Source organism: Zonotrichia albicollis, chromosome 2 (assembly GCF_047830755.1).
Source record: "Zonotrichia albicollis isolate bZonAlb1 chromosome 2, bZonAlb1.hap1, whole genome shotgun sequence".
NCBI classification, from domain to species: domain Eukaryota; kingdom Metazoa; phylum Chordata; class Aves; order Passeriformes; family Passerellidae; genus Zonotrichia; species Zonotrichia albicollis.
The window spans coordinates 114,934,271-114,962,151 of record NC_133820.1 but is presented as its reverse complement, the minus strand read 5'-3'; the positions used below and the strand labels follow the sequence as shown (position 1 = coordinate 114,962,151).

General features: G+C 40.8%; 1 protein-coding gene across 1 annotated transcript; it reads right to left on the bottom strand.

Moving 5' to 3' along the window:
• Window positions 1–1,185: 1,185 nt before the first annotated feature.
• BACH1 (BTB domain and CNC homolog 1) lies at window positions 1,186–27,683 on the bottom strand. The gene is made up of 5 exons (XM_005487139.4): window positions 27,545–27,683; window positions 15,407–15,704; window positions 12,216–13,586; window positions 10,348–10,554; window positions 1,186–4,298 (listed from the first exon to the last, which is right to left on the bottom strand). Exons 2-5 carry the CDS (start codon window positions 15,644–15,646, stop codon window positions 3,837–3,839), a joined length of 2,280 nt encoding a protein of 759 aa, XP_005487196.2. The 5' UTR covers window positions 15,647–15,704; window positions 27,545–27,683; the 3' UTR covers window positions 1,186–3,836.
• Window positions 27,684–27,881: the final 198 nt, after the last annotated feature.

Here is a 27,881-nt window from a genome sequence, read left to right as displayed (position 1 = left end):
CAGTTGGTAGCTGATTATTCTGCATTCAAGTAAATGTTGTAAACATGGGTAGTTACAATTACAACAAGCAATTATGTTACAACACCAACCAACAGTGTTATTCATTTAAATTATCTGCACATGTTGATTTTTCACTGCCACCTAAAAGTACCTGACAGGCCTGTGTAAGTGCAACCTGATGAGCTCCATCTGAAGCACTTCAGTGGATCCTGTATTAAAGCAAATCAAGTGTATTTTTAACAAGAGTCAGAGTAACAGCAATGAAAACTCAGAACCAATAGAGGCTGTTCACTGAAAATCCTTCTTATTTCCTAGGTCATTGCCTAAAAAAGTCCCAAATGTTGCCAGGCTGACATGAAATGTATAGTCTGATTTATCACCACTGGGCTGAGAAATAAAATTGCAATATGACTTAGAAATGTTGAGTCTCTCTCATCACCAAATACTTCCAAACAAAATCATGCCAGTTCACCTGAAAGCTTGAGACTTATGGCCTTCAACAAGTTTTTCAAGTTGAATATATACATATTCTAGGGTGCTATTTTGATTACTGAGTTTCGTTTCTTCCCAAATCTCTCACTTCCATCTCCTCCTCTCTCCCAGTAAATATGAAATAGTATATTATAAAAAATTAGGAAACCTTGTTAAAATATCATATTGAATTTTTACTAGACTATTAGCATATACCAAGAAAGCCTTAAATGTTATTTCTCAAGTTAACAAGATATACTCAACTTACTTGTATTGCTATATTATTCTCACTAATTACTTATTTGTCGACCATTTTTAGGGCTTTTATTTTAAATTCTGCCTACCTTGGCTCTGTCATTCATATGAAACAGCAGGTCTTCTACATGGCAAATTTAATCTTCAGTAGGCTGAGAAGAATATTCAGGTATTTAAGAATATGCAATAAAAAAAGAAAATCAATAGAACAAAATACACACTACTGAGGAAATATCATGAGTAATTTAGTAGATACCAAAGTTTGGTACAATTACCTCTCTCTGTATTATTAAGATTTCAGCTTTGTCTGAAGAATCCTAAGCTAAGCCTATTAAATTCATAAACTATATAGAGACTAATTTGCTACCATTTTCACAACTGTTTGAGCAGTACTACATAAATGAATAATGCACCAGTAGAGACTTGCACAGCAGAAAACTTACACAAAATAGAAAAGCCTTTGTAGAAAGGATAGTGGTTTTTATTGCAGACTTAGAAAATACTGAATTATGAAAAATACAAAATCAACTGTTGTAATTATCTGTTTATTTTACAATCTGTATGCCATCATACCCATATGGCTTTAAGATAGTCTGTTCAAAGTACTTTAAAACATGCTTTAACAAAGTATTTTACAATTTCAAAAACGAGTATTTCTTTACTGGAAGAGAAAAAAATAAAACCAAACTCCAAAAACATTTTCCTGAGAATTCTGTATCATAAAATTGTCATTCATTCATAACATTTGCAAGTTGATGATATAGGCTTATAGAAGTCAACATGCAACTTGTAGGTCTATGGTATTAAATAAATATTTTTAAAATTACTTAGATGCAGCTGGTCAGGCAAAATCCTACCCTCAAACTTCATGAAGTTCCTACCAGGTTTAAAAACATGATGTTACTTTTATCATAGGTCAATGACTGCCACAATTTCCCACTATGTGCACTATTAGGACAATGTTTTAATGCCATTGTCCACGTCATTTCAGAATATCACCAGCTTTAAAAGTGATAGTAGTTATCAACAGTAGAGGTTTGGGCTTTGAATTTTGTTTTTTATTGTTTCTTGTTGGTTTGCTTTTTAAACAAAATTGAGAGATAAGAGCAAAATGCTCCTCAAGGTGGCAGCATGAGAGGGAGACAGGATTAAATTAACCAGGAATCTACAGAAACTGAAGAAAAAGCCCAGAGAGCTTCATAAAGTAATACATATCCAGAATCATCATATCTCAATTATGTCATTTAAAATAATTTCAATCCAATTATCATGATGTCTGCCATGTAGTATTTATTTCTGACTTTCAATTACTGCAAGCATTGTGATCTATACAAGCTATGAGCCATCAGCATATTTTTCCCTTAAAAAAGTAATGATATATGATGAAAATCCAAGGATTCACCAGAGATTTGAATCAACTTTCAGTCCCATAGGTGAGGTAGTGTAGTCATTTGTGTTGCGTGCTGGTTATGAGAAGTCCTGTTGAAATCTAGTAATTTTAAATTTTTGTTTTAAATAAGTGGCTTACTGTATTTATTAATGCTATGTTACCTATGGATGGTGGGGAGAGGAAAAAGAAGAGCCTTGCCAAGAACAAGTTGTGCCTTGCTGCAAGGTAAAACTGAAAAGCAGTATTTATTTACAAGGGCCATTGCTTAGTTGCTGCCTACTGTACATGCACACAAAGACACAAAAAGCTAAAACACATTCTGAGGTAGGAAATGAAGAATTCCACTGGCTTGTACAAGATTCTTCATGTTTTGTAAACCAGCAAACCCAAAGTTTTCTGTGGTGAGGTTCCATACTTAGTTCTGGTGTGAGAATAGCATCTAAATAACAAAGCATCATTGGTATACAATATGCATCCACTGCTATGTAAAAATCTAGAAAATGGGGATTATTTTCAGCAGCTGAATTTCTCCTTCACAAAGTAATAAAGGAAATATCTCCAGCTCATTTCTTCAATAAACTTTTTATATATCTATGCTAATAGCACAAGCCATTGAAAATATACTACAGGTTTAGCCATAAAGTATCCTGAAGATTGATTCTGAAATAGAACTTTACTGGTCCCAGTGATCAGAGAACAAATATTTGTAACTTACTTTAGGCAGTTAGGCACTGAAAGAAAAAAATGTGTCCTGAATACCTTAAAAAAAAAAGTCTGTTCTTAGACTTTCACAATACTTAGATTCCAAGTTGCCACAAAGAAGCAGCAAGCCTGAAGGTGCTAGGACAGGAAGTCCCAATACAGCTGTGAGTTTTACCAAGCCTATGGGATTCAGATGCCAGAGGACCCAATGCACACTCATCCAAGAATGCAGCAGTTTGATATCTCTGCCTTCCACAGCGTGTTGTTATTCCTCCCACTAAATTTAGAGAAGAGAGCAGAATGTGGCAGCATCTCTGCTGCTCCAGTTCTTTTAATTCTGGACTAGAGTGACAAGACAAAATCACTTATTCAATAAAAGCCTACTACTAACCAATTCTACTACCAGTAGTAGTAGCTTACTACTTCAATTTAGCCTTCTCTGGGACAGGGAGAGGAACAGCAGGAAGGAAGGAGCTATACCAGAGTGCACTTCTCAAAATCTCTTCATCCTGTCATGGAACTCAGCCCATCTACAAAATTAACATTTACAGAGTTGTAGATGCTTCTTAAGGTTTGTTCATCAGGAAAAAAGAAATCTTAGAAGAATTCCAGGAATAGAAGTCATTGTGCACAAACAGCTGTCAGGAGGCTTCCCTTAAAATGCAGAGTGGCATTAAGTACTGTGGCATAAATCAGAGTAGGCTGCTCTAAACATGAACAAAACTTCCTCACAAATAAGCACCTGTGCATGGAATTAGTACTTCCAACAGCTCTCCTGAACCCTCCTTGGCATCACAACACAGAAAAAGCTCCAAGGCTAACACGTACAAATTACCTTCTGGAGTCACACAGAGTAAACCCACAGCTTGCCAAGTAATAATGGTGACCATGGAATTGTCAACATAGTTTCAAAAGATTAAACTTCTATCTTCTCTCTCACTCAGTAAGTTACATTCCAATAATGCTCAATCCCACTTCTAGTTGCAATGTTGAGAGGCTGGCAATGGGAAGGAGAGATTCATTCATCTGTAGTGCATTTGTCAGTCATTTGCTGGCAGAAGTCTGTGATGCCACTGCTCTGCCCACAGGGCTCCAGGAGTGACGTTTGCTCCAATGTTCTGGCAGGAAGCGGGTGCAGTTCCTGGCCTTGGTCGTACGTGGCCTCACACACGCTTTTGACACACTGGTAACAGGAACTCTGCTCAGCTGTGGGGGTGACACCTGAAAGACCATTTGCTGATTCTACAGATCCTGGTACCACAAGCTCACTATCAGATGGAGCTGTTTGTTCTCTTTTTGGGAACAAAAATGAGAGTGGACAATCTGAAGAAGAATATTTTGCAAGTATTTGTATTTGCTCTTGACTCAAGGCTGCTTCCTTACACACCTGCTGGCAAAGTCCAGTCAGATTCTGCTTTGTCTCACCCAGAGTTGATAAAATGTGGTTTCTTTCCTTCAGCAAATTCTCCTTCTCATTTTGCTGCAAAAAGAAAAACAGTACTTTAGTCTACATTTCAACATAAGAACTCTGGTTTATGCTCCTAGCAAAGCTAAACCAAGACTTTAAATACTCTGGTCTGCTGAAACAGAAGTAATTTGGCATTAAGAAAGAAAGCAACAACACAATCAAACACATCAAAAGCCCAATCTTAACCCCTCTGGAAATACCATCAGGTAAGGTATTTGATGTGGTTTTTCAGATATGCAGCTTTTTCCAAGCTCATACTGGCAGACAAAGGAGTAATTTGTAGTTATTGAGCAAATGAAACATAGCTGCACTTACTGTAAATATTCCTGAAACACAAGTTCTACAGGAAAACACAAACCATTACCAATGAGCCAACAAAACATTAGGCAATCTTCATAGAGATCCATATTTTAAAACTGAAATGCTGAAAAATCAAACATCATATTTTAACTATTAATACTATTCCACTAGGTGAAAGTAACTTCCATTCTCAAGAAGTGCCAAATCCACAACAGGACAAACAATGGAGTTAAGTATAGTTCCTAAATTAGATAGAAAATTTAAGAAGGGTAAAGGAAAGAAGATGTGGTCAACAACTAACAACCTCGAGATAATGTAGCAGGATTGTTCAAGCACATGGCAACTCAATAATAAATATCAAGTAGAAAAATGTAGTCTGTATTAAATCAAGCTTTTATTTGGCTTCAATGTTGTGAATTTTTCTGAGGCTTCTGATAGAACTGGCTAAAAATGAAAAGACACTGATAACTAAGAAGTCTAATCATGGTAACAAACAACTTTTTGAATAAAGACAAATGAGGAAATGACAAAGGACAGGAAACAACCAAGACCATCATGAAGACATTGAACGAAAAGGACATAGAACCTGAATCCAAACGTGTCACAACACATACATTTTAAATTCTGTAATTAATTAATTAAAAGAAGATAGAGTTTTGAAGATATATAAGGCTTTAAACAGTTTAAGTTTTAATCACAGGGACTATGCGTTACAGCTACTGTGTCAATTTACTCTTGGAAATTTTTATATTTTCACTCCTCATATCCCCTTTTGCAGAGAAACCTCACACTGCAACCTCTACAACTTCTTTTTGAAAGAACTGATTAAGTTTAGGCAACATTTGGCAATAGGAACAGTTGTTGCCAGTTCTTTTTGTCTAAAATTAGAAGAAACAGGACTTGGCTAATGAATTTCTATTTGTCAGCATACTGGGAGCAGCTGTTAACCATAAAACACGCCACACTGGAAAGGAGCCATCAGGGTCACTGAGTCCAACTGCTGGGCTGCACAGGACACCTCAGGAGTCACACCCTGTGCTGAGAACTTTGTCCAAATGCTTCTTGAGCTCTGTCAGGCTTGGTGCTGTGACCACTGCCCTGGGGATCCTGTTTCAGTGCCCAACCATCCTATGGGGAGCCTGAACCTTCCATGACTGGGCTTTATGCTGTTTCCTCGAGTCGCTGTCACTGGTCACAAAGAGATTGGCACCTGCCCCCCCAGAGGATGCTGAAGACCTCAATGAGGTCTCCCCTCAGCCTCCTTTCCTCCAGACTGAACAGACTAAATGCCCACAGTCACCTATCATAAGATTTCCCCCCTCCAGACCCTTCCCCATCCTCGTGACCCTTCTCTGGATGCTCTCCAATGGCTCAATGCCATTTTTTAAACCATGGTGCCCAAACCTGCCCCATCACTCGAGGCAAGGCTGCCCCAGAGCAGAGCAGAGAGGACAATGTCCCCTCCTGCCTGGCTGGCCATGCTGTCCCTGATGTCCCCAGGACATGGATGTCCCTCCTGACTGCCAGGGCACTGCTGACTCCTGTTCAGCTGGCCATGGACCAGAGCCCCAGGTCCCTTTCCATGGCACTGCTCTCCAGCCTCCTGTTCCTCAGCCCCTGCTCACAGCCAGGGCTGCCCTGCCCCAGAGCAGAATCTGGCTCTTGCCCTCGTTAAACCTCTCGTGGTTGGTGACTGCCCAAGTCTCCAGCTGGTCCAGGTCTCTCTGCAGGGCCTCTCTGCCCTTGAGGGCGCTGACAGCTCCTCCCAGTTTAGTGTCAGTGGCAGCCCCAGGGTGTGTTCCACTGAGTGCTGTGTGCAGGCTGTTGGTGAAGGTGGTGAGGAGCACAGGGCTCAGGGCCCAGCCCTGCAGAACCCCACTGATGTCACCCAGTCACTGTCACCATTTGTTCCTGACCCAGGACCCAGCTGCTCTCCCCCACATGGTGTGTTTACCCAGCTGTGGGCTGGACATTTTGTTCAGAAGGATCCTGGGAGAGCCTGTCCAAAGCTCTGGTGAAGTCCAGGAGGATCACACCTACTGGCTTTCCTGTCACACAAGGAGATCAGTTTTGACAAGCAGGACTTTCCCCTCATGGAGCTGTGCTGGCTGTGACTGATCCCTGCATTGTGCTCCAGGTGTTTTTCAATACTGATCAGAATAATCTTTCCCATTCTGTTAGGCAGATCATCTAATACCTTTTGGGTATGTAGAGGCACTCAGTTGTGTATTATGGACTGATGAAATTATCTGGACTGCTATTTAAAACAAACATGAACATGCAGAAATAGTTATTCCAGCATCAATTCCTCACCCCCCTTCTGAAGCTGTTGGCAGGTTAATACATTTAAATGTTTTTATTTTATTTTATCAGCATTATACTAATACTATCAAAAAATGTCAGTTAGTTTTGAGGCCATAATCAACTGAGAGCTCTTTTGAATCTCCTGGAATGTACTTAGTTCACCCATCTCACCCTGCTATAATATAGATAACAAGATCTCAATTACATTTTTCTTGGAGCACTGCACATCCTCCTCAGCTACAGCATCTTCAGCAAAGTAGTGCTTCTGGAGACCTGTTGTCCTCTACTCTGCTCCCCCTCACAAGTGCCCTCATTTTAAAAGTTTCCAAGTGAAAAATCCAAGGATGGGTCAGGTTGGAAGGGACCACTGTGGGTGATCTGGTCTGACCTCCCTGCTCAGGCAGGGTCACCCCATTGTCCAGGAGAAAGTACAAGGAATGTGAATATACACAGGGCTCTGAAAGATCCGTTTCTAACAAGTCAACATCTCCTAAAGCTGCCCTTGCATGCTCTCAAATACAGAGCATTAGTGACCAACAAGATTCACCTGAAAGGTCAAAAAGCAAAGGCTATATGGGAAGGTAAAAAAATGACTTTATCAGTATAGAAGATCAAAAGACATGATCAAAGGTAACTCTCCCAGACAACAGATTCAGCACTGAACAATATTTTTCTTTAATATAAGTAGAATTTAACGTAAGATTTCCAATTTTACAGAATCACTTGGGAGGGGAGGTACCTCAGCAGGTCTGTATGCTGCTCAGAACAGAGTCAGAGCTCAGGTAAGATCAGGCAGCTCAGGGCTTGGCTCAGTCATGCCATAAAACCCTCAAAGACAGCACATGCACAGCCTTCCAGGGTGAACTGCTCCACTGCCTGCCTGTCCCCATTGGAGGAAGAAACTTTCCTTACACTCAGATGAAATCCCCTTTGCAATTTAAGACCATGTCTCTTGCTCTCTTGCTGCCAAGTACTCCCCCAGGAAGCTGAAGATTTCCCCCTACCAAAGGCTCTATAACCTCAAGGACTGCCCCACAGATATGGGCAGGCAGCCATGAGGTCTCCCCACCCCTTTCCAGGTAGAAGCCCCATTTCTTCAGCCTCTCACCACAGAAGTACCTCAGGCCTGGCCATCCCAATGGCCTTCACCCAATCTTCCTTCTGCCAATCCATGTGCTCCTGGAACTGGGAGGGGTGAAAACCCAGCAAACAATTCAGTGTTACAGGTGCCAAGACAGGTAACAACCACTGCCCTCCAACAAGGGGCTGCACTGCTGCTAACACAGCCCAGGACACTGAGGGCCTTTTTCCCAGCCTGGACATGCTGCTGATCCATGCCCACCCAGCCTGCTGTCTGCCCAGGCCCCAAGGTGCCTGTCAGCAAAGCTACTGCCAGCTGTCAGTCTCTGGCCTCTAGTCAGGCAGGGGTCACTCTGCTCCAAATATAGGACTTTTCCAAGAAACACACCACAAGCTTCTTCTGAGAGAGAAAGAGCTGAAGCAGCACCAAATAGAAACTAATACAAGACAACATGTTGCACATACTGAAAACCAGGATGAGGAATTCCACGAAAAAGTATTTCCTAACTGGTAGTACAGAGTACTATCTACTCGTCAGGAGCTGTCAGACTACAGCTACCATTGTATTCCCTCTCAAAGCTGCATTACAGATGATACTATGAGAAGGTCAAAGTCTAAAAGGTCTGAGACATGACTGGCACAGAGAACAGGAACAAGGAGGAGCCCTCATGCCTGAAGCAACCTGGATGTACCACACATAGCCCCTCCATGACATCTCTTTTCTTCCATCCACCTGGAAATCATGCCTGGACAGATCTTGGTGTTTCTGTATTTGTGTACAGCTTATACAAATTTGATGATCTGTCAGGCATGGTCAACACCTCCAAACAGAGTCTTTCCAAGAATTTCTGAAGAAACTTTCAGCACAGCTGAAAAGAACAAATGCAACTGGAACACGTTTGTGCCTAGAGGATGATTCATGTTACTCAGACCCCACCTCACAGTTCTCAAGACTCAACATTTATTATCTAGGCCTTGCACAGTGTTACCTGTCAAACAGCAGCCATTCAGTCTGTTCCAGCACAGGTCCACAGAAAGAAGGATATTATGTTATAATTATTAGTCTCAAACAGCCACATGCCTAATCTTGCAGATCAACCTTTAATTCCCTGCCCAAGTATTGCAAAATATTGACAGAGTTACATAACAGAAATGACAACATGATGACAAAACCAGGCAAAAAGTTCTGAAATGTCAGAAATGCAACTTCTCTTCAGTAAATATATTATTAGTACAATCACCTGATTACCCTCCCTCAGAGAGCACCTTCTTCATTGAGCACAACCTGCTCTGTCAGCTTACCAGTGCACTATGGCACTGCAAGCCTTCCTTCAAAGCCAATCTCCTCACTGCAGAAGTAGGAGTAGATGCAGTGAAAGATGCTGATCACAAGAAAATAAGTTTCCAGTCCCTGCAATTTGGCTCTAATTTTACTTTCCTTTTCACTTTGAAGTCAAAAAAGACGCAACATGACTGCTATGTTCCAGCTGATGCAGATACCAAATTCAGGCTCACCAAGCCTAAAATGCTCCATGGACAAGAATGAGAGTACAGTAGTCCCAAACAACTGAACTGTTTTGTGTACATGGTTACCACCAACTATGAAACTGAGATGAGAATCAAACAAAGACTTGTTTTTCTGAAAAGCCACTCAATTATCTTCTTGCCATTGGCATTTTTACATAATCTTAACCTCAGATTACTTACATTTCTCTCAAGTTACTTATTTATCTTTTTATTGCCTTCTTAAGGAGGAAAAAATATATTAACAGATGGCTGCTGAGAAATCTGGCTGCATCAATTCCTCAGCTACAATCTTGATGCAACTGCTAAAAAGGCAAGCAACTTCCCAAGTTCTTCTGTATCTTCTGCCTTTCTGCAAGGGTCTCATTTTTAACATCCAAGACTCAGGAAACAGTTTGCCAGCCCATGTTGATGTGTTCCAAGAACAGAACTTACACAACTGACAATTGCGTAACTGCACACTTGATCATGAGCAATACCAGGAGCTGAGGAACAAAATCTTGCAGCAAGAAAGGGGAAGAGGCAAAAAGCAGTGTAGGATAACAGTCTGGGAATCATTCTGTACAATTCAATTCAAAGCTTATGGGGTTCAGAAACATCATTCACCAAAAATTATGCTGTGATGCAGGTTTTATTTGAATGGAAACAAGTCCAGAGAAGGAAAGATGTGTGTACTTTAGAGCAAGGCTCAGAAAAATCTAGAACTGCAATCAAGTAGTTTTATATAAGACTGATAAAAGCTTAAGCTTGAGTGGAAAAAGCAGTAAATCACCCCAGTCTCAAGCTACCGCCAGATAGGCAGTTAAGATGTTTAGAGAAAGACATGACAAGAGCAATGAGTATTTATACATACCAGTTTTTCAATTTCAGATTCAAGATTTTGTATACAGTCCAGTTTTCTCTTGCGACATCGCTGCGCTGCAATTCTGTTTTTACTTCGCCTTCGGATATCGTGAATACAGTCCAATTGTTCCGGCGTTAATTTATGCATTTTCAGAAACGACTGGAAGTCATTTCTGGAAAGTGAGATAATCCTTTGTGCATTGAACGGCAGTTTTACCTAGAATGTGAGACACAGCTGTAAATCCAAGGTGGAACTGATATACACAAACACCAACAACTCAAGTTTCCATTTTAAGCATTCTTTACCACACAACTCATCTTTATTCCTACACCTCAGAGACAACAGCAAACTAACATAACCACCAGATGATGGAATAAAATCCTGGGATTCAACTACAGGAGCTCAAGCACAGGTGCCATAGAGTATTTACACATTTACACCAGATTCTTACAAGCAGATTCAGAGTAGGCTGAAAGCTACTTGTGTGTGCATCAAATGTGCAGGTGATCTACTCGAAGATGAGTTACAGTTTGGTGAGACACAAAACAGGTGTCAACACTCACTAACATAGTCTAAAGTTTTCCCAAAGCTGCTATTAAGACTGCATCCTGCATACATTTTAATACCTATGCTTTTTTTTTCTGCAGGAAAAGTTCATCTGAAACAGGCATTTGCTTAAAATACAGAAATTACAATATTTGTCTTTTATTTTTTAGTGTTGGATAGGACAGAGGACCAGACTGGCTACTGTTATACACCCAAGCTACAAAAGCATTTGAGATCACTAAGTGTTGACTAATAGTGAAAAACATATTTACCTTTACAAAATAATCACCATGATTTTGAGTATCCAACTACAGACATTTTATTTTAATCCTTACATTTGAGTACAGTAAGTAGCAGAATATGTCACCTTGCTGTGGTCAAAGATCTGAATTTAGATTAAAAAGAACACAGAGAAATATTTTCTCTGATTTGGCTACTACTACTGGTGACAAATAGGCAAAAAATCATAAAAAATCTCAGAGTACTGTCCTCAGCAGTGATACCACCTTCTCTGTCACATAAAGGTGAGGAATGTATTTAACCAATTCTGGCCTTTTGTTTACCATTCCAGATTTTTTGTATTGATGGCATGTTCCACTTATGTTCAGTCTCAGTAAGGCCCTGCATCTTGAAAGACAAAAACTTTATTATTTAGTGCTTTAAGAACAACTGAATTTTTGTAACACTGAATGATCTATCATGCAGAGTTACACTGCAATTCCATGGTTCTAAGAACTGAGATGGAAATTGTTCCAGGTATATCACTTAGTGCTAGAGAAGGAGATATAATATCTCCTTCTTATTACAGCTACTTAAGCCAGCTTAACAGCTTAATTGTCACTTTCCATAAATCTGAAGTATCATTTCTCTCTCACCTCCACCCCACAGCTCAGAAAACTGGTAAATTTCTATTCAATAAAGGTTCCAAGTTCCTATTAAACAGAGGTTCCAAGTAGTTTAGTGTTTTCCTAAACTCTAAACTGAAGCAGATAAAAGAAAAAAAAAACCTAAGAATGAACCTTCATGCCTTGATTTAAGGCTTGCAACCTCACCTGACAGTTGTTCCAGAAAAACCTTAAAAGATCTAATATGCAGGCACCTAACACTTCAGTATCTGACCAAAAATACTTTCATACTTTTATTCAGTCTCCCTGAATTAACAGTGACCTTCCATATAAACCTCTGAATGGTTATTTAAAGTTTCAGTTCCAGACTTTTTAAAACAAGCAGCCACAGAAAAAACCCCAAAACAACAAAACACAGAAAAACTCAGACTTTCTAATATGGCCTTAAAAGACTGGGAAGCAAAGGATACATCAGGACATTCTTACCTCACATTCTTGTTCTCTTGCTGAACAGGATTCACTGTCCCCCTCAGTGTCAGTCTCTGAATCCTCTCCCAAACTTATCACATAGTTATAGGGACACTGTTCTTGTTGCTGTCCCTGAACATAATCTCCACTGTTTATTTCAGAGCTGTTGGAGCATCCCTCAGTGCTCAGGTTGCTTATGAAGGGGCAATTGACAGAATTCAGTGTTGTAAAAGTTCGCTGAGGGCAAGGTTCAGGGCTTTCACTGATCCTGATCCCCAGCCATGGGCACTCTGACTTTTTCCCCGAGTAGGAGGGCTCTGAGTACTCTTTAGAAGGTGGCAAATGTACTTGACAGGCATCTTGAAGAACATCACTCCAGAAGCCCTGGGCCAGCTGCTCTGCTATCTCCCTCTCCACGCTGCTTCGATCTCCAGCTGAGGTGATGTTGGTGGCTTCCCTAATGCACAAATCCACCTTTGAAGATGGGTTACCTTGACTTTCAGTTTTGTCATTTCCAGCACCAGTACTTGACACAGTTTTTTCAGCTAAGACTGTGCTGTTTTGCACACTACTGAAATTCAAGTTACCATATTGCTCACAACTATGTAAAATAGACACAGAATTGAGTCCATGAGGTGCAGCAGAGTTTTGGGGGAAAGCAGCAAGATCCATTTTCTCCACAGGACATGACACATTCCGAGTTCCAGAATCTCTCTTTGACTCTTCTTTTTTCTGAATGCCTTCTCCCCCTTCCTCCATTTCTACCTGAGTCTCTTCACAGTTTGAGATCAGCTGCATAGGCACACACTCCTGAGCTTTTTGTATGCCATCATTATCAGGTATTTCCTTCTCCAGAGAAGTTGCAAATGGGGATACCTGAACATCTTTAATACTGGAACTGGACTCTGAAGTATTAACTTTGTCATTTCCAAAAGCTTTCTGGAATTTTCTATACTTTGGGCATTGGGAAGATAAGCTGGAAGCACTACCCCTTTCTAAATGTACAGGATCACAATTTTGATTGGCATTATTTTGGAGAACAGGCGATGATTTAGCATTTTCTTCATCTTTAGAGGGCTTTGTGTCAGGAATTTGACTACATTCCTTTTCTAGAAGAGCTTCTACTTCATCATTTATTTCTAGGTCTCCATCATCCACACTGCCAGTTTTAGGGTTTGCTTTCTGACAATGCTGTGTGCAACACTTCTTCCTAGGACATTCCTGGAAGTCCAAAAATCTGAATTTGAGAAACTGAAAGCAGGACTCTTCAATGTTGCGTACACCCAAAAATTCTGCACATTTGCAAACTTCAGACACATTGTCTTTATTTAAAACAAGTTTTGCTGTATATGCAAACTGAAGCAAAGGACTAAATCCTTTAAGTGTTACCTATTACAAAAACAAATGAAAAAAAAAGATTAGCGTGGTCAGTTTGGGTTTAAGCAGAGAAATACACAAGTTTACCTGCCTTGCCAGCAGGACAGAGCACAAGACAAAAGCAGCAGACTTGTTCTATTGTGAAAACCTGGTCAAACTCATTCTGAAATAATTACTCTGATACAATTTTATAATACACATTTTGTGACAGTTTTCCTTACTGTGATCTGTCTTAAGAAAACATTCTCACAACACAGTGCTTAAAGCATAAAATATTGCTGTACACTGAAAATCAGTAATTAGGTTGCAACCTCACAAAGATATTTCAAAGCAAGTTGTATACTAATTACTCTATAGTATGCTGCTGGTATTTAATTGTAGTTTTTGAAGAGCAATTACTGTTAATCACTTAGTCTTATGTACCATTTGTGCAAAAATTTTGAAGAAATGGAGTTGGACCCTTACAGCCACCTACTCCTTTCTTCTTCCCATAGATTTGAAGAAAGGCACTCAAAAATGGTACACCAAACAGAATTCTCAGTTTAAAGCCCCTTTAGAGCAAGTGATTTTAATTGAACATTTGTCTTCACAACAGTTGCCTATCAAGGAACCCAGAGATAAACAAAAACTGGATCATTAGAAACTGTGCAAGATTTTCTACACATGAAACAATGTCTAAGGAATTGAGTAGAAAGCCACAAACAGATCCCACACACAGATTACCAACTACAGGACACTTCCTTTGGCCTCTTCTCTGCAAATGAACAATAAAGCAGTATGTCCACTATTAATACTCCAACTCAAGTCCACACTCTGCTCCCTGCCTTTACTGAAATGACCAGTATTTTATGTTAAATAAAGCACTATAACAATGCATTAACTACACTAAATCCTTCTGCCAGCAAAATAATGAATTATTCATGCAATTCAAGAATCAGTTGAGGGTTTGTTTACTTTGGTTTTTTTTTAGCAGTTGTTTGGTATGTTCTTTTTAAAGAACGCAACACATGAAGTGAAGTTGATGAGATCTGCACAGAGAGCAGTCCTTTAAAACTCTCTGTAAACCCTTATGACCTTCCTAAAGAATTCTTAAAATAGCATTTGAAATATGCTTTGGAGGTTACACCACCACATTAATTCATCCTTCATAATGTGGGGAAGTAGAATGTAAAAGACAGTTTAGCCATAAGCTGTCAACATGTCTTCAAACTCAGTGTAGTTAACAAAACATTAACAAAACAAAAACATTACAAACAATCAACAAACATTAACATACATAACAAACAAAAACATTAACAAAACATCAACAAAAAGAAAGTGGCTTTACAAATAAGTAGCATTCATAAATGAAACAAAGAAAAAAATACAATCTATTTTAAAACTGTAGCTTCTTTCTATTTAAGGGAGAAATACTGCAAAAACTGCAATGATCAAGAGGGGAAAAACCCTCTACTCCTTTCACTTTCTCTTACACATTTCTGGCTACCTATGCTCAAGCAAGAAAAAAATCGTAGAAAGACTCTTAATGTGACTGACCTAGAAAAGCAACTCTTGCAGTAGTCATTTATCTGATTTTTATCTGGGATGAAAGTCAAAGAATAAAAACACTGCCAAAAAACCAACAGACCCCAGACCAAGATGTCAGCAGTTAGTCTTTACAACATAATATGTATTAAATACTTGATTTAAAAAATATTTCTGGTACCCCAGATTGTGGGCTGGTGTCTTTCAGCTCTTAAATCGTCAGTTACAAGCAGCCTCCCATAAAAGAGAAGTGAACAAAGCAGATTAGAAGCACGGGCAGGTAGAATGCAGAAGGGAGTGACACTCACCTCTTCCGGCAAAGTGATGATAAGATCAGCGTCCACCTGGCCCACAATTCTGGAGAGGAAGTAACTGCTGCAAGCTGCAAGCACGGCTCTGTGAGCCCGGAATCGCTGATCCTCCACTAGCACGGTAACATCACAGAGGATGTCCTGCTTTCGCTGATCGTCCAGGCTGAGCAGTACATTGGTACTGTGCACTGAGGACTCGTAGGCAAACACCACGCTGTTGTTCTCACTCAGAGACATTCTGTATCACAGCTGGGGGTGTGAGGCTCAGGGGAAAGCATGCTTCTGTGCTTCACACCTGGGGAGCAAAGAAAATGTATCCCTGAAAGTCACATCCGACAGGAACCCATTGGTACTGGAACATGGGCATGATAAACGTGCACTGTTCGGCTCTAATTCTTCTTCAAATCAGTACTTGAAATAAACACAGGCTTGTGACATTCACAGTGCCCAAACCTTGATATGTACATCTTGACACCGCTTTTATCATCTCACAGACCAAAAAATGCACTTCAGCAATGAAGAACTGCTCTTTCTTAGCCAAGTGATTCAGAGACATAAATTTACTATAACACCTAGAAATTATCTTTCACTCTATGAAAATGTAAAGAGAAATAAAACAAACGCATTAAAACTAAAGTTCACCAAAATAAAAAAAGTGAGCTACTTCTGTTTACTGATTCACCTAATGCAGACTAAAACATATGTGCTCTGTCTTGTTTCAAAAGTATTTTGTCTGCTAAACCAATCAGGCATTGGTAAAATACCCTGATTTTCTAGTGGGTTGGTGTTTTGTTTTAAAATTTGAATTCTCTAACTGCCTTAATGCAAACTTTTTTCTCCCTTTTCTTTCATGACTACTCGATTTGTCATACTTGTTCCAAGTTTGCTTTCCCAATGGATCATTATGATTCAGATCACCTGGCAATAGTCTCTTTTCTGACAAAGTTCTAAAATAATAGTATTCATTGGATAATAAACAACAGTCAAAGTTATACAATATTTAAAACCTTGAAATATATAATGGTTCTGAAGATTCTTAAATTTGCAGAAAAACAGAAGGGCTAGGGAGAAGGCAGTTCTGCTAGAGAGCGCAAAGTTTGAAAGTATTTCCAAATCTGATCTTTACACCATATTTCACTTTCAATTGAGCCCTTCTTCCAATTAAAAGGAACAAAAAAGATTATGAAGAAGTGTCCTTGCTCAATCTAGAAACCACTTGAGTCAGATTTGGAATTATCCTGCAGAGAAAATCTGGCGTTCCTAGGACACGTTATACCTTAACAAAGGCAGCGCTGAGATCGCACTTGAGCCGGAGTTCCCGTAAGTGAGCGCAGCTGCCCCGGCACTGCCCCATCCCTCCATTGCCCAACAGAGGCTGTGCCGTCCGCCAGCTCCCAGCAACAGTGAAACTGCAGCCAGTGCAAATCCCCGCTTTCAGGTGTGGGAACTTTCACTACACGCGGAGCGCACAGGGCACGCACGTATTTAAACACACTGGGAAAAGCAACCACGCTGTGCTCCCGTTACTCACTGCCCCAGCTATTCCCACGGCACACGGGCATTCTGAGGGACCTTGGGAACAGAAAGAGGAAGAAAAAGATCCCCATTTCCAGTGGCAACAGCAGCACAGCACTGGTCTGAACCCCAGAGAAGTGCAGAGCACGTCAGCACTCCCTGCCTTCCCCACTCCCTTATGGAACACTGTCTGCTTAACTTCACCAACAAAATGTACAAATGTATGATGAAAACAGAAGTTTTGAGGGGAAAAATCCCTAAATCCCACAAACCTGAGTTTTTCCCTCTAAGAAGGGGCAGAGAAAAGTGCAATATACCATGCACTGTTAATCCTAAAGGGCTTAGTTTTGCAAGGAAACAGTTTAAATGTTTTCATATACCTAATAACAAAACTACAGATTCATAAACTTAGGAAATATTTAATTTCCAGTCAATTTACATGGGAACAAAATTCCTCATGAAATTCTATCTTTATAAGAGCTTATAAGAAGTAACCAGTGCAATATAAATTATATATTCCTAACTGGATTGCTCTACAACCTAACTTATCATATTGCTCACATCTTACAGCACATAGAGTTTAATGAAGTATAACTCTGTATTTGTTACAAGGTGAAAAAAACCCCAAACCCCAAAAGGGATCAGAGGATAAACCAGAAAAATTGCAGACTAAATCCACAGTGGTGGGGAGCACAGGGAAGTACTACAGACAAGGACATATTCTGGGTGATCACTTAGGCAAACCCATGAGGCAGACCATAGTTAAAGACAAGCCTTAAAGTGTTCTTATTTTCTATCTTCTATGAAGAAAGAGCCCTCAGACAGACAACACATATCATAAATGCTGCTTTTGGGTTTTTCCTGATAAAATAATCAATTCCAATATCCAGTTCAGTTCATTACACTTCCATAGCACAGAAGGCTAAAAGGCACACTAGTTTATTTCTATTTCTATAGATACAGACAAATTAATGCAAAGAAGAGTTAACCCTCCTTCTCACTTATCTCTGTGAGACACACACCATCCTTTCAAAACAGCTTGTGGACAACTTGGAACACTGAGGGAAAGCTTCCAATGTTTCAGCTGCCAAAAAACCCACCAAAAAAACCCCCAAAACTCAACACTGAAACACTACCTTGTGTTTCTTGAGAAGTGAATAAAATATTTAGTTTGGGCATAACTCCATTTGACACTTTACTCTGACAGAATGTTGTATTTCCTAACTGGACTTCACCAGCCAAGTTATGTCCCCTCTGTATTTAAACAGGATGACAAGTTTGAGGTATCCATAATATAGCATGGAGCATTTAACAGGCATTTCAAACTTCAGGAGAGCCTTAAAAAAAACCTCAGAAAACCAAAAAAATACCACTCCTACACTACACTCAAACACTAAATTCCTCTCAGCCTTTGTAAAATTTAGGTACTCAAATACAGTAAAAAGAAATCCAAAGATAAAGCATCAGAAAACTGAAAATGCTGGTGAAAACAAAAGCATGAAATGGGAAAGAGAAAATGCAACCACTGTAAAAAGCTGTTACACTTAAGAATTAACAGAGGTCAAGCTTGTGAATTCTGTTTTCCAGTTGTGTAATAAGGGCAGGGTTACACATTTATGATCGTATCTGTCACAACAGCCAACCAGATTTTCCACAGCAGTGTGAGAACAAAATAACCTCTCTATAACCAGATTTGTTCTGCACACATCCACAACAAGAATGCTTCCTGTCATAGCAAAGAGAAAAAGTACACCTCTTCTGTAAATGGTTTAATTTCTCTTCTACTGTAACTGTTCTTCTAGAGCACTCAGAATTCTTAAAATCAGTTTTATTTATGACTGGGTGGACAAAGAGGGGAATAGGTATGAAGCAGAGAAAACAATTCATTTAAACTTACAAGTTTGTGCTGCAACTGTCATGAGGACAGGCCTTCTAGGCTTTTCTGTCCATTTTATGTCATTTCATTTTCTACAAATATTACTTTTCAGGCTCTTTTTTCCACTCTCAGAAATATTATTAATATCAGTAACCAGGTATTAAAAAGGAAAACTGGTACTAAAAACAACAATAACAAATCATATCCTTGGAAAGCAGCTTAAAACTCCTATAATGCTATTTGTATTTTAAAAGTAACTTTCAATCAAGGAAAACTACAAGTAAGCACAGATAACTTGGAAAAGTATTCCACAAGCAGCTGAGTGTATGAGGAAATCCCAGCTCACAAAGGAGGTGCCAACAACCACGTGACTGAATGCAAAAGATGCTAAGAAAAATAACCATGCAAGAATATTATTTAAGATATTTGTAGCAGACATTGCCATAAAACATATGGAGAGTCCAAAAAGATCTTCCAAAACTTAAAATAGTTTTTATAGCACAGGTTGGAAGGATTACAGAAGTAACACCATGAAAGCTCACTTACAAATGCCCAGTTTGTGGAAGAAAACTAATAGTGTGAGCATTCCTCAAATTCCTGCCACCTGAAACCCTGCACACCTAATAACCTCATACTCTTGAGAGTGAAAATTAAAAAAGCTTGTGAAATAAGCAGACACACATGCCAGTATAAAACCTACATGAACACTTGAAACACGACCAGTCCAGTTCTGCTTTGAGAACACAACCAAGCCTGCTAATACAAAGCTTTCCTTTATCACTGATCTTGAGATAAATAATGTTTTGCATAAGGACAAAAATATTTCCTCCTAAGTACCAGCTAGAAAACTTTATTCTGCTTTATCAAAGAGAAGTAACTAAGAGAAGTAACTCCATTTTTTTATCCTTACTAGTATACAATTATGAAAATTACGCCCAACAGTTACCTGCAAAATTACCACATCTTCAGTAAATTTAGACATCTCTCCATCCAAATGACTATATATATTTATTTATTTCCAAAGAACATATAAATACTTAATGGAAATCAGCACTGCAACCACATTTAAAAAGGAATACACATTTAAGTACACAGTAGGGAGACCAAGACAAGATGCTCTTCGTGCTACCCCTATTATGCTGATCTACTGAATAAGTTCTAGCAGGTCAGTCATTCCATCAGTTTTCTTAGGGTTGACATTTACATTTGCTTTAGCCTACAAAAAAAGCTCTGTCATCCACACATGTGAAGTCCAAATGACTATATATATATATTTATTTATTTATTTCCAAAGAACATATAAATACTTATCTTAATGGAAATCAGCACTGCAACCACATTTAAAAGGAATACACATTTAAGTACACAGTATAGAGACCAGAGCAAGATGCTTATCAGGACTCATTGTAAAATACATCTCATCCAAGGCTCATTTTTCTCATGCATTCAGAGTCATTCATTACATTATTATAGGAAGGTAATAGTGAGGTACAGGGAGTGTAAGGTACTTTAAAATTAGGCTGCAGCTTTGCTCATCTGAGTGCTTACACCTGGTAACAATTACTGCCCTTTACTGGCTGACTGGAGAATAAAGACAGATATAAAAGAGTCACTTGGTGCAGATCCTCAGATAAACCACAAAGTCTCCCCACTGATAGTTTAAAAAAATGATTACAAATATGAGAATCTTGATGGTTGAAATCAGGTAAAGCTAAAGCTATAAGGAACTGTTGGTGCTAAGTTACAAAAGAAAAACAGTAGTAAGAGAGGTAACATTGTTGAGGAATGTATCCAGTGCAGAGAGAGAACAAGAGCAGGAGCAGAGTGCCAGAGTAGAACTCAAAATAGTGGGATGTATTCCTCATCCACACAAAAATCTCACACAAGGCAGACAAACTTTCATCCAAGCTCAGCAGCACCACATGTAAGAGGGCCCTCAACACCTTGTGGACAAATAAGCGTTCTGGAAGAGTTGAAGGAAGCTAAAAGGGATCAAATTGTCATTAAAAGTGACAAAAGCACACACATTTGTATATATGTTTATCAAAATGCTTTTTGAACACTGAATGTTTCAAGTGTCATTAAAAATACTAAATCAGAGCACAGAAACCCATGAAAATCAATGATATCTTTATTACTTTGAAAACTTAGACTTTCAGGAAGAACAGCTAATTACATTTTACAGTCTTCACCCTTCGTGCTAAATCCAAGGTCCTGGAAAATTAAATTCCAGTATCTAATGGTCACCAAGATGCACTGGGAACACCAAATCCAGAGGCAGCATCCATCTCCACATATCAAAGTTTGTCTTCCAAATTCCTTTTTCCCCTCCAAACTACAGGTTTTTCAAAATCAGGAAAAAACAGACTGAAGGGCAGAGTAAACCAGAGGAGGTTTTAGTACAGAAATCCTTTGACACTGTCCCTCTTCTCCTGTTCAGCTGAGGAGCTGGCACTGCAGGAAGCCTTGCAGAGCAGCTGCTCCTATCCAGCAGGACCCCACCGTGCCTCTGTGACCAGCAATTTCCAGCTGCACATTGGAGAAGAGAGGATTCATCCAAAGGCATCCAATTAACCCAATCGAGGATCCAAACCCAACAATTGTCTCAAAAACTCACTGCCAAATCAAACACAGGAATCTACCCTGTTACCATCACTTGTAACATACCTAAGAGCAATAAACTAGCAAAAATGGAGCTGTGGTCCTTCTGTTTTAAGCCATAGTTCTAGAAAGAGCCAAGCAAAACCACTTGAGCTACAAGAGTTACATGCCATGAGCTCAGTGCTCTTTTAAAGAGCAAAAGCCTCTTATTTTCTATTGGTGACTAAATCCAATTCAGATATTACTATAAAGAAGAGCTAGCCTGTTATTCCTAGACTCAGATATCAATCATGCACCCCTACCATCCAAATCAACTCAGCCTACATGTGTCTGGCTTTTTTCTGATCTGCAACTATCTATAATTTCCATACATGATCCAGCTTGAGGTTATAAAAATGCAAACAAAACCCTGTTCCTCAGTGCTTCCTTAGCGAACCCAGCAATAGCACACTGGGTATCAATCCTCTCCAGCAATCACAGAAAGTGGCACTTGTACACTGGTGAGGGTGTGAAATAAGAGAGCAGAGAGCAAAGCTGCCCTTGGTGGCTGCAGGACCCAGGCAGGGCACACCTTGGCTGTCACTGCTCTCTAAGCTTCTTCAGCTTGGGCACCCAGATGAAAATTCAGTTGTCATCACAAAAATGGTAAAACTAGCAAGATGAATTTATCATCTAGCAGACAGTAAGGGTCTGTTCAGCTAGCACCATGCTTCTAGAATATCTGTATTTTTGGAACACTACAAACTCCTCAGTTGACAAAAATACAATTGTAGACCCCCAAAACTACAGCCTGGAGAAAACATAACTCCTGATGCTACCCCTATTATGCTGATCTACTGAATAAGTTCTAGCAGGTCAGTCATTCCATCTGTTTTCTTAGGGTTGACATTTACATTTACTTAGCCTATAAAAAAAGCTCTGTCATCCACACACGTGAAGTCCAAAGCAACAACTACAATTTACTACTGCTACAACAAGACAGTTTAGATAAGACACAGCTCATTCAAAACACACTGCAAAGGCTTTTTGTCTACAGCTTTATCTCTCTGTCCTTGCCCCCAGCTATCTCTCCTTTTAAGGAAATAGTTATATTACAGATGAATGCCTGCAGTGGTTAATAGCTGCTGATTCACATTGTGCTGACAAAGAATGAACAAGCACTTTAGTGTGCATGTTCATTGCTTCATCTCCAAAAAGATTGCAAAAGGAAAAAGTGATAAAAGCACAAAAAGCAAGCTTTGTTGCCCAAGAACAATGCTTGCTCCTTTAGGAAGAAAGTATATTTAATCTTCAGTTATTAGCAGAGTCATAATTCTAAATTGTCTTCTTTATAGTCCAACACATGGAAGATATTATTCACAGCTTAATTACCTATATGAGAGTTCAAAAAATTACAGTTTGTATTTTTGTAGCATAATTTCAAACACTGCATTTGGGCTCCTGTCAAGTCACAAGTGAGTATTAAAAACAATCACGGAAGTCTCACAAGCCTTAAGTCTGTGCTAAGAGTCTTCATTTTTTTTCCAGGTTTCAATACTGAATACACAGTTTTTTCTCTCGGTATTTGCAAGTTGTAGGAGAAACTGGGACATGGGAAGGAGAGCAGGGGGATCCTGAGAGTGCCAGTAGTCACAAGCCTCCAGAAGCCATGATTTTAAAAGGAAAAAAGAGAGTGATACCATGTAACCATGGACGTTTTCCAAAGAACAGAAGTTTGAAAAGCTTCCCCCAGAGGATGACACAAAGTCCGTATCAAAGCCAAACAAATCCCAAACTACTCTGCACTTCCCCACTATTTTAGATGATGCTAATTGTTTAATTTTTGGATCAGGGATGAAAATCATGATGTGGGATTTGGTTTGTTTCACTGCTAAAAAATGAAATAGGTCTGAAGGGATTTCAGAGACTCTTCTGAAAAATTCCATCACTTACAGCCCTTCAGTTGTGCTGGTATTCACAGGGAATTGCTCTGGAAAGATAACAATGCAAAGACTTTCTAAAGAACTTTAAAAAAAAACCCCAAAGCACCTATCAACAACAAAAATAACCACAAACACAATACACCAAAAATACAAGTAAAAAAATGCTTTTATTTTTTCTTAAATAAGAACTAGGTTAGATAATATAATATTCACTTAAGATAAGTGAAGCATGCACAACTAAAATCTACTGTCAACTCCTGCCTTTGCTTAAAAGGACAAACACCTTTGTATTTAGAGCTACATATTCCACTCATTGCTACAGTTACACAAACCACATCATTAACTTCATCTGAATTACTATCACAGTCCATTTACAAGTACTATGTCAAAATATGTATGATGAATACTAAATTAAGCATTTAATATACTTAGAAGTACACAAGAAACAAACTGAAAGAACTGTGAAACAGCTCTTTCCAAGTCAAAGAAAATACTGGCTGGAAATGATATTTAGAATCTCATTTCTGGCATTATCTGTTTAACTTTGATTTGTTTCCACAACTGTTCTTCACAGTATGTGAAACTGAAAGAAACCTGCAAATGTTTTAGACATAAATCAGAAAGAACTTCAGAAACATTTCTATGAAAACAGAACAGCACATGTTTATCAGAACTAACAATATATAATAATAAAAGTTAAAAAAAAAATATATGCACTAGACCAGGCTTCAGATAATAAAGGTCTAGCAAATGTCTCCAACAAATTACATCAAACTGTCTCAGTCTTCCCATCCTGAAACTGTAGATTATTTCCCATCTGACATATGATGTCAAAAGACACAATCTTACTAGCTGACCTGTAAATAGGCATTTTTGGGATGCTCCCACATGAAATACTGATCTCCAGCTCTGGGGACCCCAACATCAGGACATGGATCTTCTGGAATGAGTCTAGAGAAGAGCACAGAGATGCTCTGAGGGCTGGAGCCCCTCTGCTCTGGAGACAGGCTGGGAGGGAGAGCTGGGGGTGTCCAGCCTGGAGAAGGCTCCAGGGAGACCTCAGAGCCCCTGCCAGAGCCTAAAGGGGCTCCAGGAGAGCGGGAGAGGACTCTGGATAAGGGCCTGGACTGGCAGGACAAGGAGGAACAGCTTCAAATCAAAGAAAGCAGGCTTAGATATGAAACCAATTCTGCCCTGTGAGGGAGATGAGGCCCTGGCACAGCTGCCCAGAGGAGCTGTGGCTGCCCCATCCCTGAAGTGTTCCAGGCCAGGCTGGACAGGGCTTGGATCCACCTGGGCTAGCGGGAGGTGTCCCTGCTCATGGCAGGGGGTGGAAATGGATGAGCTTTAGGGTCCCTTCCAATGCAAAGCACTCCAGGATTCTGGGATTTGATGACCTTAAAAGCAGCATGAACAGGGCAAGCAAGTGCCATATATTTACTTATCATAGTGTTTGTCAGTGGGCCAGCACTGGAACCCAAACACCTACAAACATTATGTTAACAGTTCAAATAAAGCCAGTCACAAACAAAGGATCTCAAGACAATTTTAAAGATTAATTGAATATTCTTTAAGACACAGGCTCTTACTTAAAGACATTTAGTTACTGACACCCTAGGCTACACCTCACTCTCCAAAGTATGTTTAATGATTAAACTCAATTTATTTGTATTTCACCAATGCTTCTAAAGTCAATTTACCCTTCACAGCACACTTTCCCCTTTTTAAAACTTCAGTAGGTTTTCAGTCATATGAGTCTTCCTCTGACCTTCTAACTCACTTTTACACCAAATACTACATTTTCCCTTCATACTTAACAAGAACAAACCTTTCTTTCACACCCTTAAGAGTGCCTTAACCAAAAAACACTGCATACTGCTGGAAACAGTGACTTGTGATGCAGCCTTTGATTGTTACAGCAAAGTAAGCCTTGCCATCACTTCTAGTCCCCTCTCCAGACTGCTTAGCTCTGAATTAGAGCTGGGAGCAGGGAAACCTGCAGGTGGATCCTCACACGTCATCCCCACTGAATCTACACTCAGGGATTGGCTCAGCAGTTAATTTTGGCTCACTCAATGTTTTGTTCCTACCCACACTTGCATCAACTCACACACTACCTCTGCTTTGACTGGGGACTGCACACAAACAGGACTCACATTATGAATGCCACAGGGTTTTCTCCTGCTCCCCAACACCTCCTCATGAACCTTTCAGTGGTCAAATTCGACAGGACAATTAAAATGCCAGCATTCAGACACAAACATGAACCCTCTGACTGATCTACCACCCTTCTTTGTCCTCACACCAGCCTGCCCAGGGCAGGGAGAGGGACAGGACTGTGGTTAAAAGCAAACCCATGAAGTGCCTATAGAAACAGGCTGATTATCAAACGTGGAAGGTGGGGATGACAATGACAAGGAGACTTGTTGAGCTATGCTCCCCTGAACCACAGAGCAGAGTTATTTGGGACTTACAGAACTCATGTGCAAAGACCTGTCTATTCTACGCCTATCAAGAGTGCCCACCTGCCCCAAAGGATCAGGAGAAGGGTATGGGTTTTAATACTAGACCATTTCTATCACAAGAAATTTCTTAGCATTCAAAATATCCTTTGCATAAAAATATTACAATCTATTAAAAGCAATTAGACATTCAGCACATTAAGATCTTCCACAGTTTTACACATAAACTCAAATCAGTTGATGGAAGCTAAAGCTGTACTTCAGCATTTTAGTTAAAATCAGGAGTGTGCTAGTGAAGCAAACTTCCCAAACAACCCGTTTATTATGCTTTTGTCCTTGTCACAAGATGAACCCAGACAACAAGAGTAGTCTCTTTTTTGAAGTAAATCAGAAAACACACTCTAGAAGTTCTCAAGAATTTCAAATACTAAGAGATTAAACTTTTTTTTTTTTTTTCCAGATTTACTAAGCCAGGTCAAAGGGAACCCTTCTGAAAAACACAGTGGGTACTCAGTTTTCAGTGACAACTTTCTCTCTGCAAATTTGCCTGTTTTGGGCCTCACTGCTTGCTAAGACACATACAGGCTTATTCACTTGAGTTAGGGCACCCAAAAATAATTATGCTATTTAAGTAATCTTTAAAGTTAAACTCATATTACAAACAGTATTTTGTGATCTACCTCAGATGGTTTAATTCAGACTCATCATGTTGAGAGGAATATAGTCCTTTCTTTTCTTACTGTATGCTGTAATACTTGAGGTTAAAGAACTGACTCTATATGCTAGAGCATTCTGAGCGCCGCATCACCTTCACTTACACTAAACTGAAATGACTCCATTACTGCAGCCAGATGTTTTTCACACAAACTGCCTTCCTCAAGTGCCTCAAATTCACGTGCCGTCAAAATTTACTCCCCGTACAGTTATCTTTACTGCTACAACACTTTCTCCCTCCTCTTCTAGTTCAATAAGGACTTGGAAGACCGAGTTGCAGATGATTTTAGGATTACTGCCAGGCTAAAAGGGGTAACTGTTCTTTTGCGATTACTACCTTTCCACCAAGCCCCAAAGCACGCCGAGGATCTCAGCGCACAGAACAGGACGGACAGGATTTGCATTTCGTTGTTTACAATCTAAAGCAGACCTTCCCCGGCTCCCCCAAAGGGAAACACCAGCTCTAGGGCAGAGCGGGGATCCCGCCGATCTCCCAGCGGGGCTGAGCCGCTCCTTTCGCACAGCACCGAAAGGACAGCGCGGCGTGGGACACTCGGGCAGCGGGGCACAAGGGCACCCTGCGAGCCGGGGCAGGCACCGAGCAAGGAGCGGGCAAGGGGGGCAACACCCTCAGCAAGGCACCGAGCAAGGAGCGGGCTCGGCAAGGGGGGCAACACCCTCAACAAGGAGTAGGCTGGGGGCAAGGGGGCAATACCCTCAGCAAGGCACCGAGCAAGGAGCGGGCTCGGGGGAAAGGGGAAAAACCCTCAGCAAGGCACTGCCAAGGGAAAGCCGCCGCCTGTGCCCAGCGCTGACGAAGCGCCTCCGCCACCGCCTGGGCGCCCCCGCGGGCGGGACCCCCAACCCTGCACGGGCGGGGCCGCACCGGGAAAAGGCCGCCCCACCGGCACCACCCCTGTGAACGCGCCGCGACCCCCGCCTCGCCGCGACCCCCGCCCGAAAGGTGCCGCCTTAGCACCCCCGCAGCCAACCCTTCACCGCGCACGCTCCCGCCGGCGGCCCGTGCGTTGCGGTTCGGCTTTACCTTGGTGCCCGGTGCCCGCCGCCCGCTCTCGCTCCCCGCGCGCCGCCCGGGCCCGGCCGCTCCCGGCTCCGGCTGCGGCCCGACTGCGGCGCGCGCCGTCAGGTGACTGCCCACAGCACCGCCCGCCCCCCCGCGCGCACGCCCCGCGCACGCCCCGCGCGCCCATTGGACGCGACGCTCGCCGCCGACGCGCAGCCGCCCACACCGCCGCGCATGCGCAGCTGCGCCGGCGCACGGGGCGGCTGCGGAGCGCTGGGACCTGGCGTCCGCCGGGCCCTGGCCTGCCTGCCTTGCCTTGCCCTGCCTTGCCTCGCCTCCTTCCTTCATTACCTCCTTG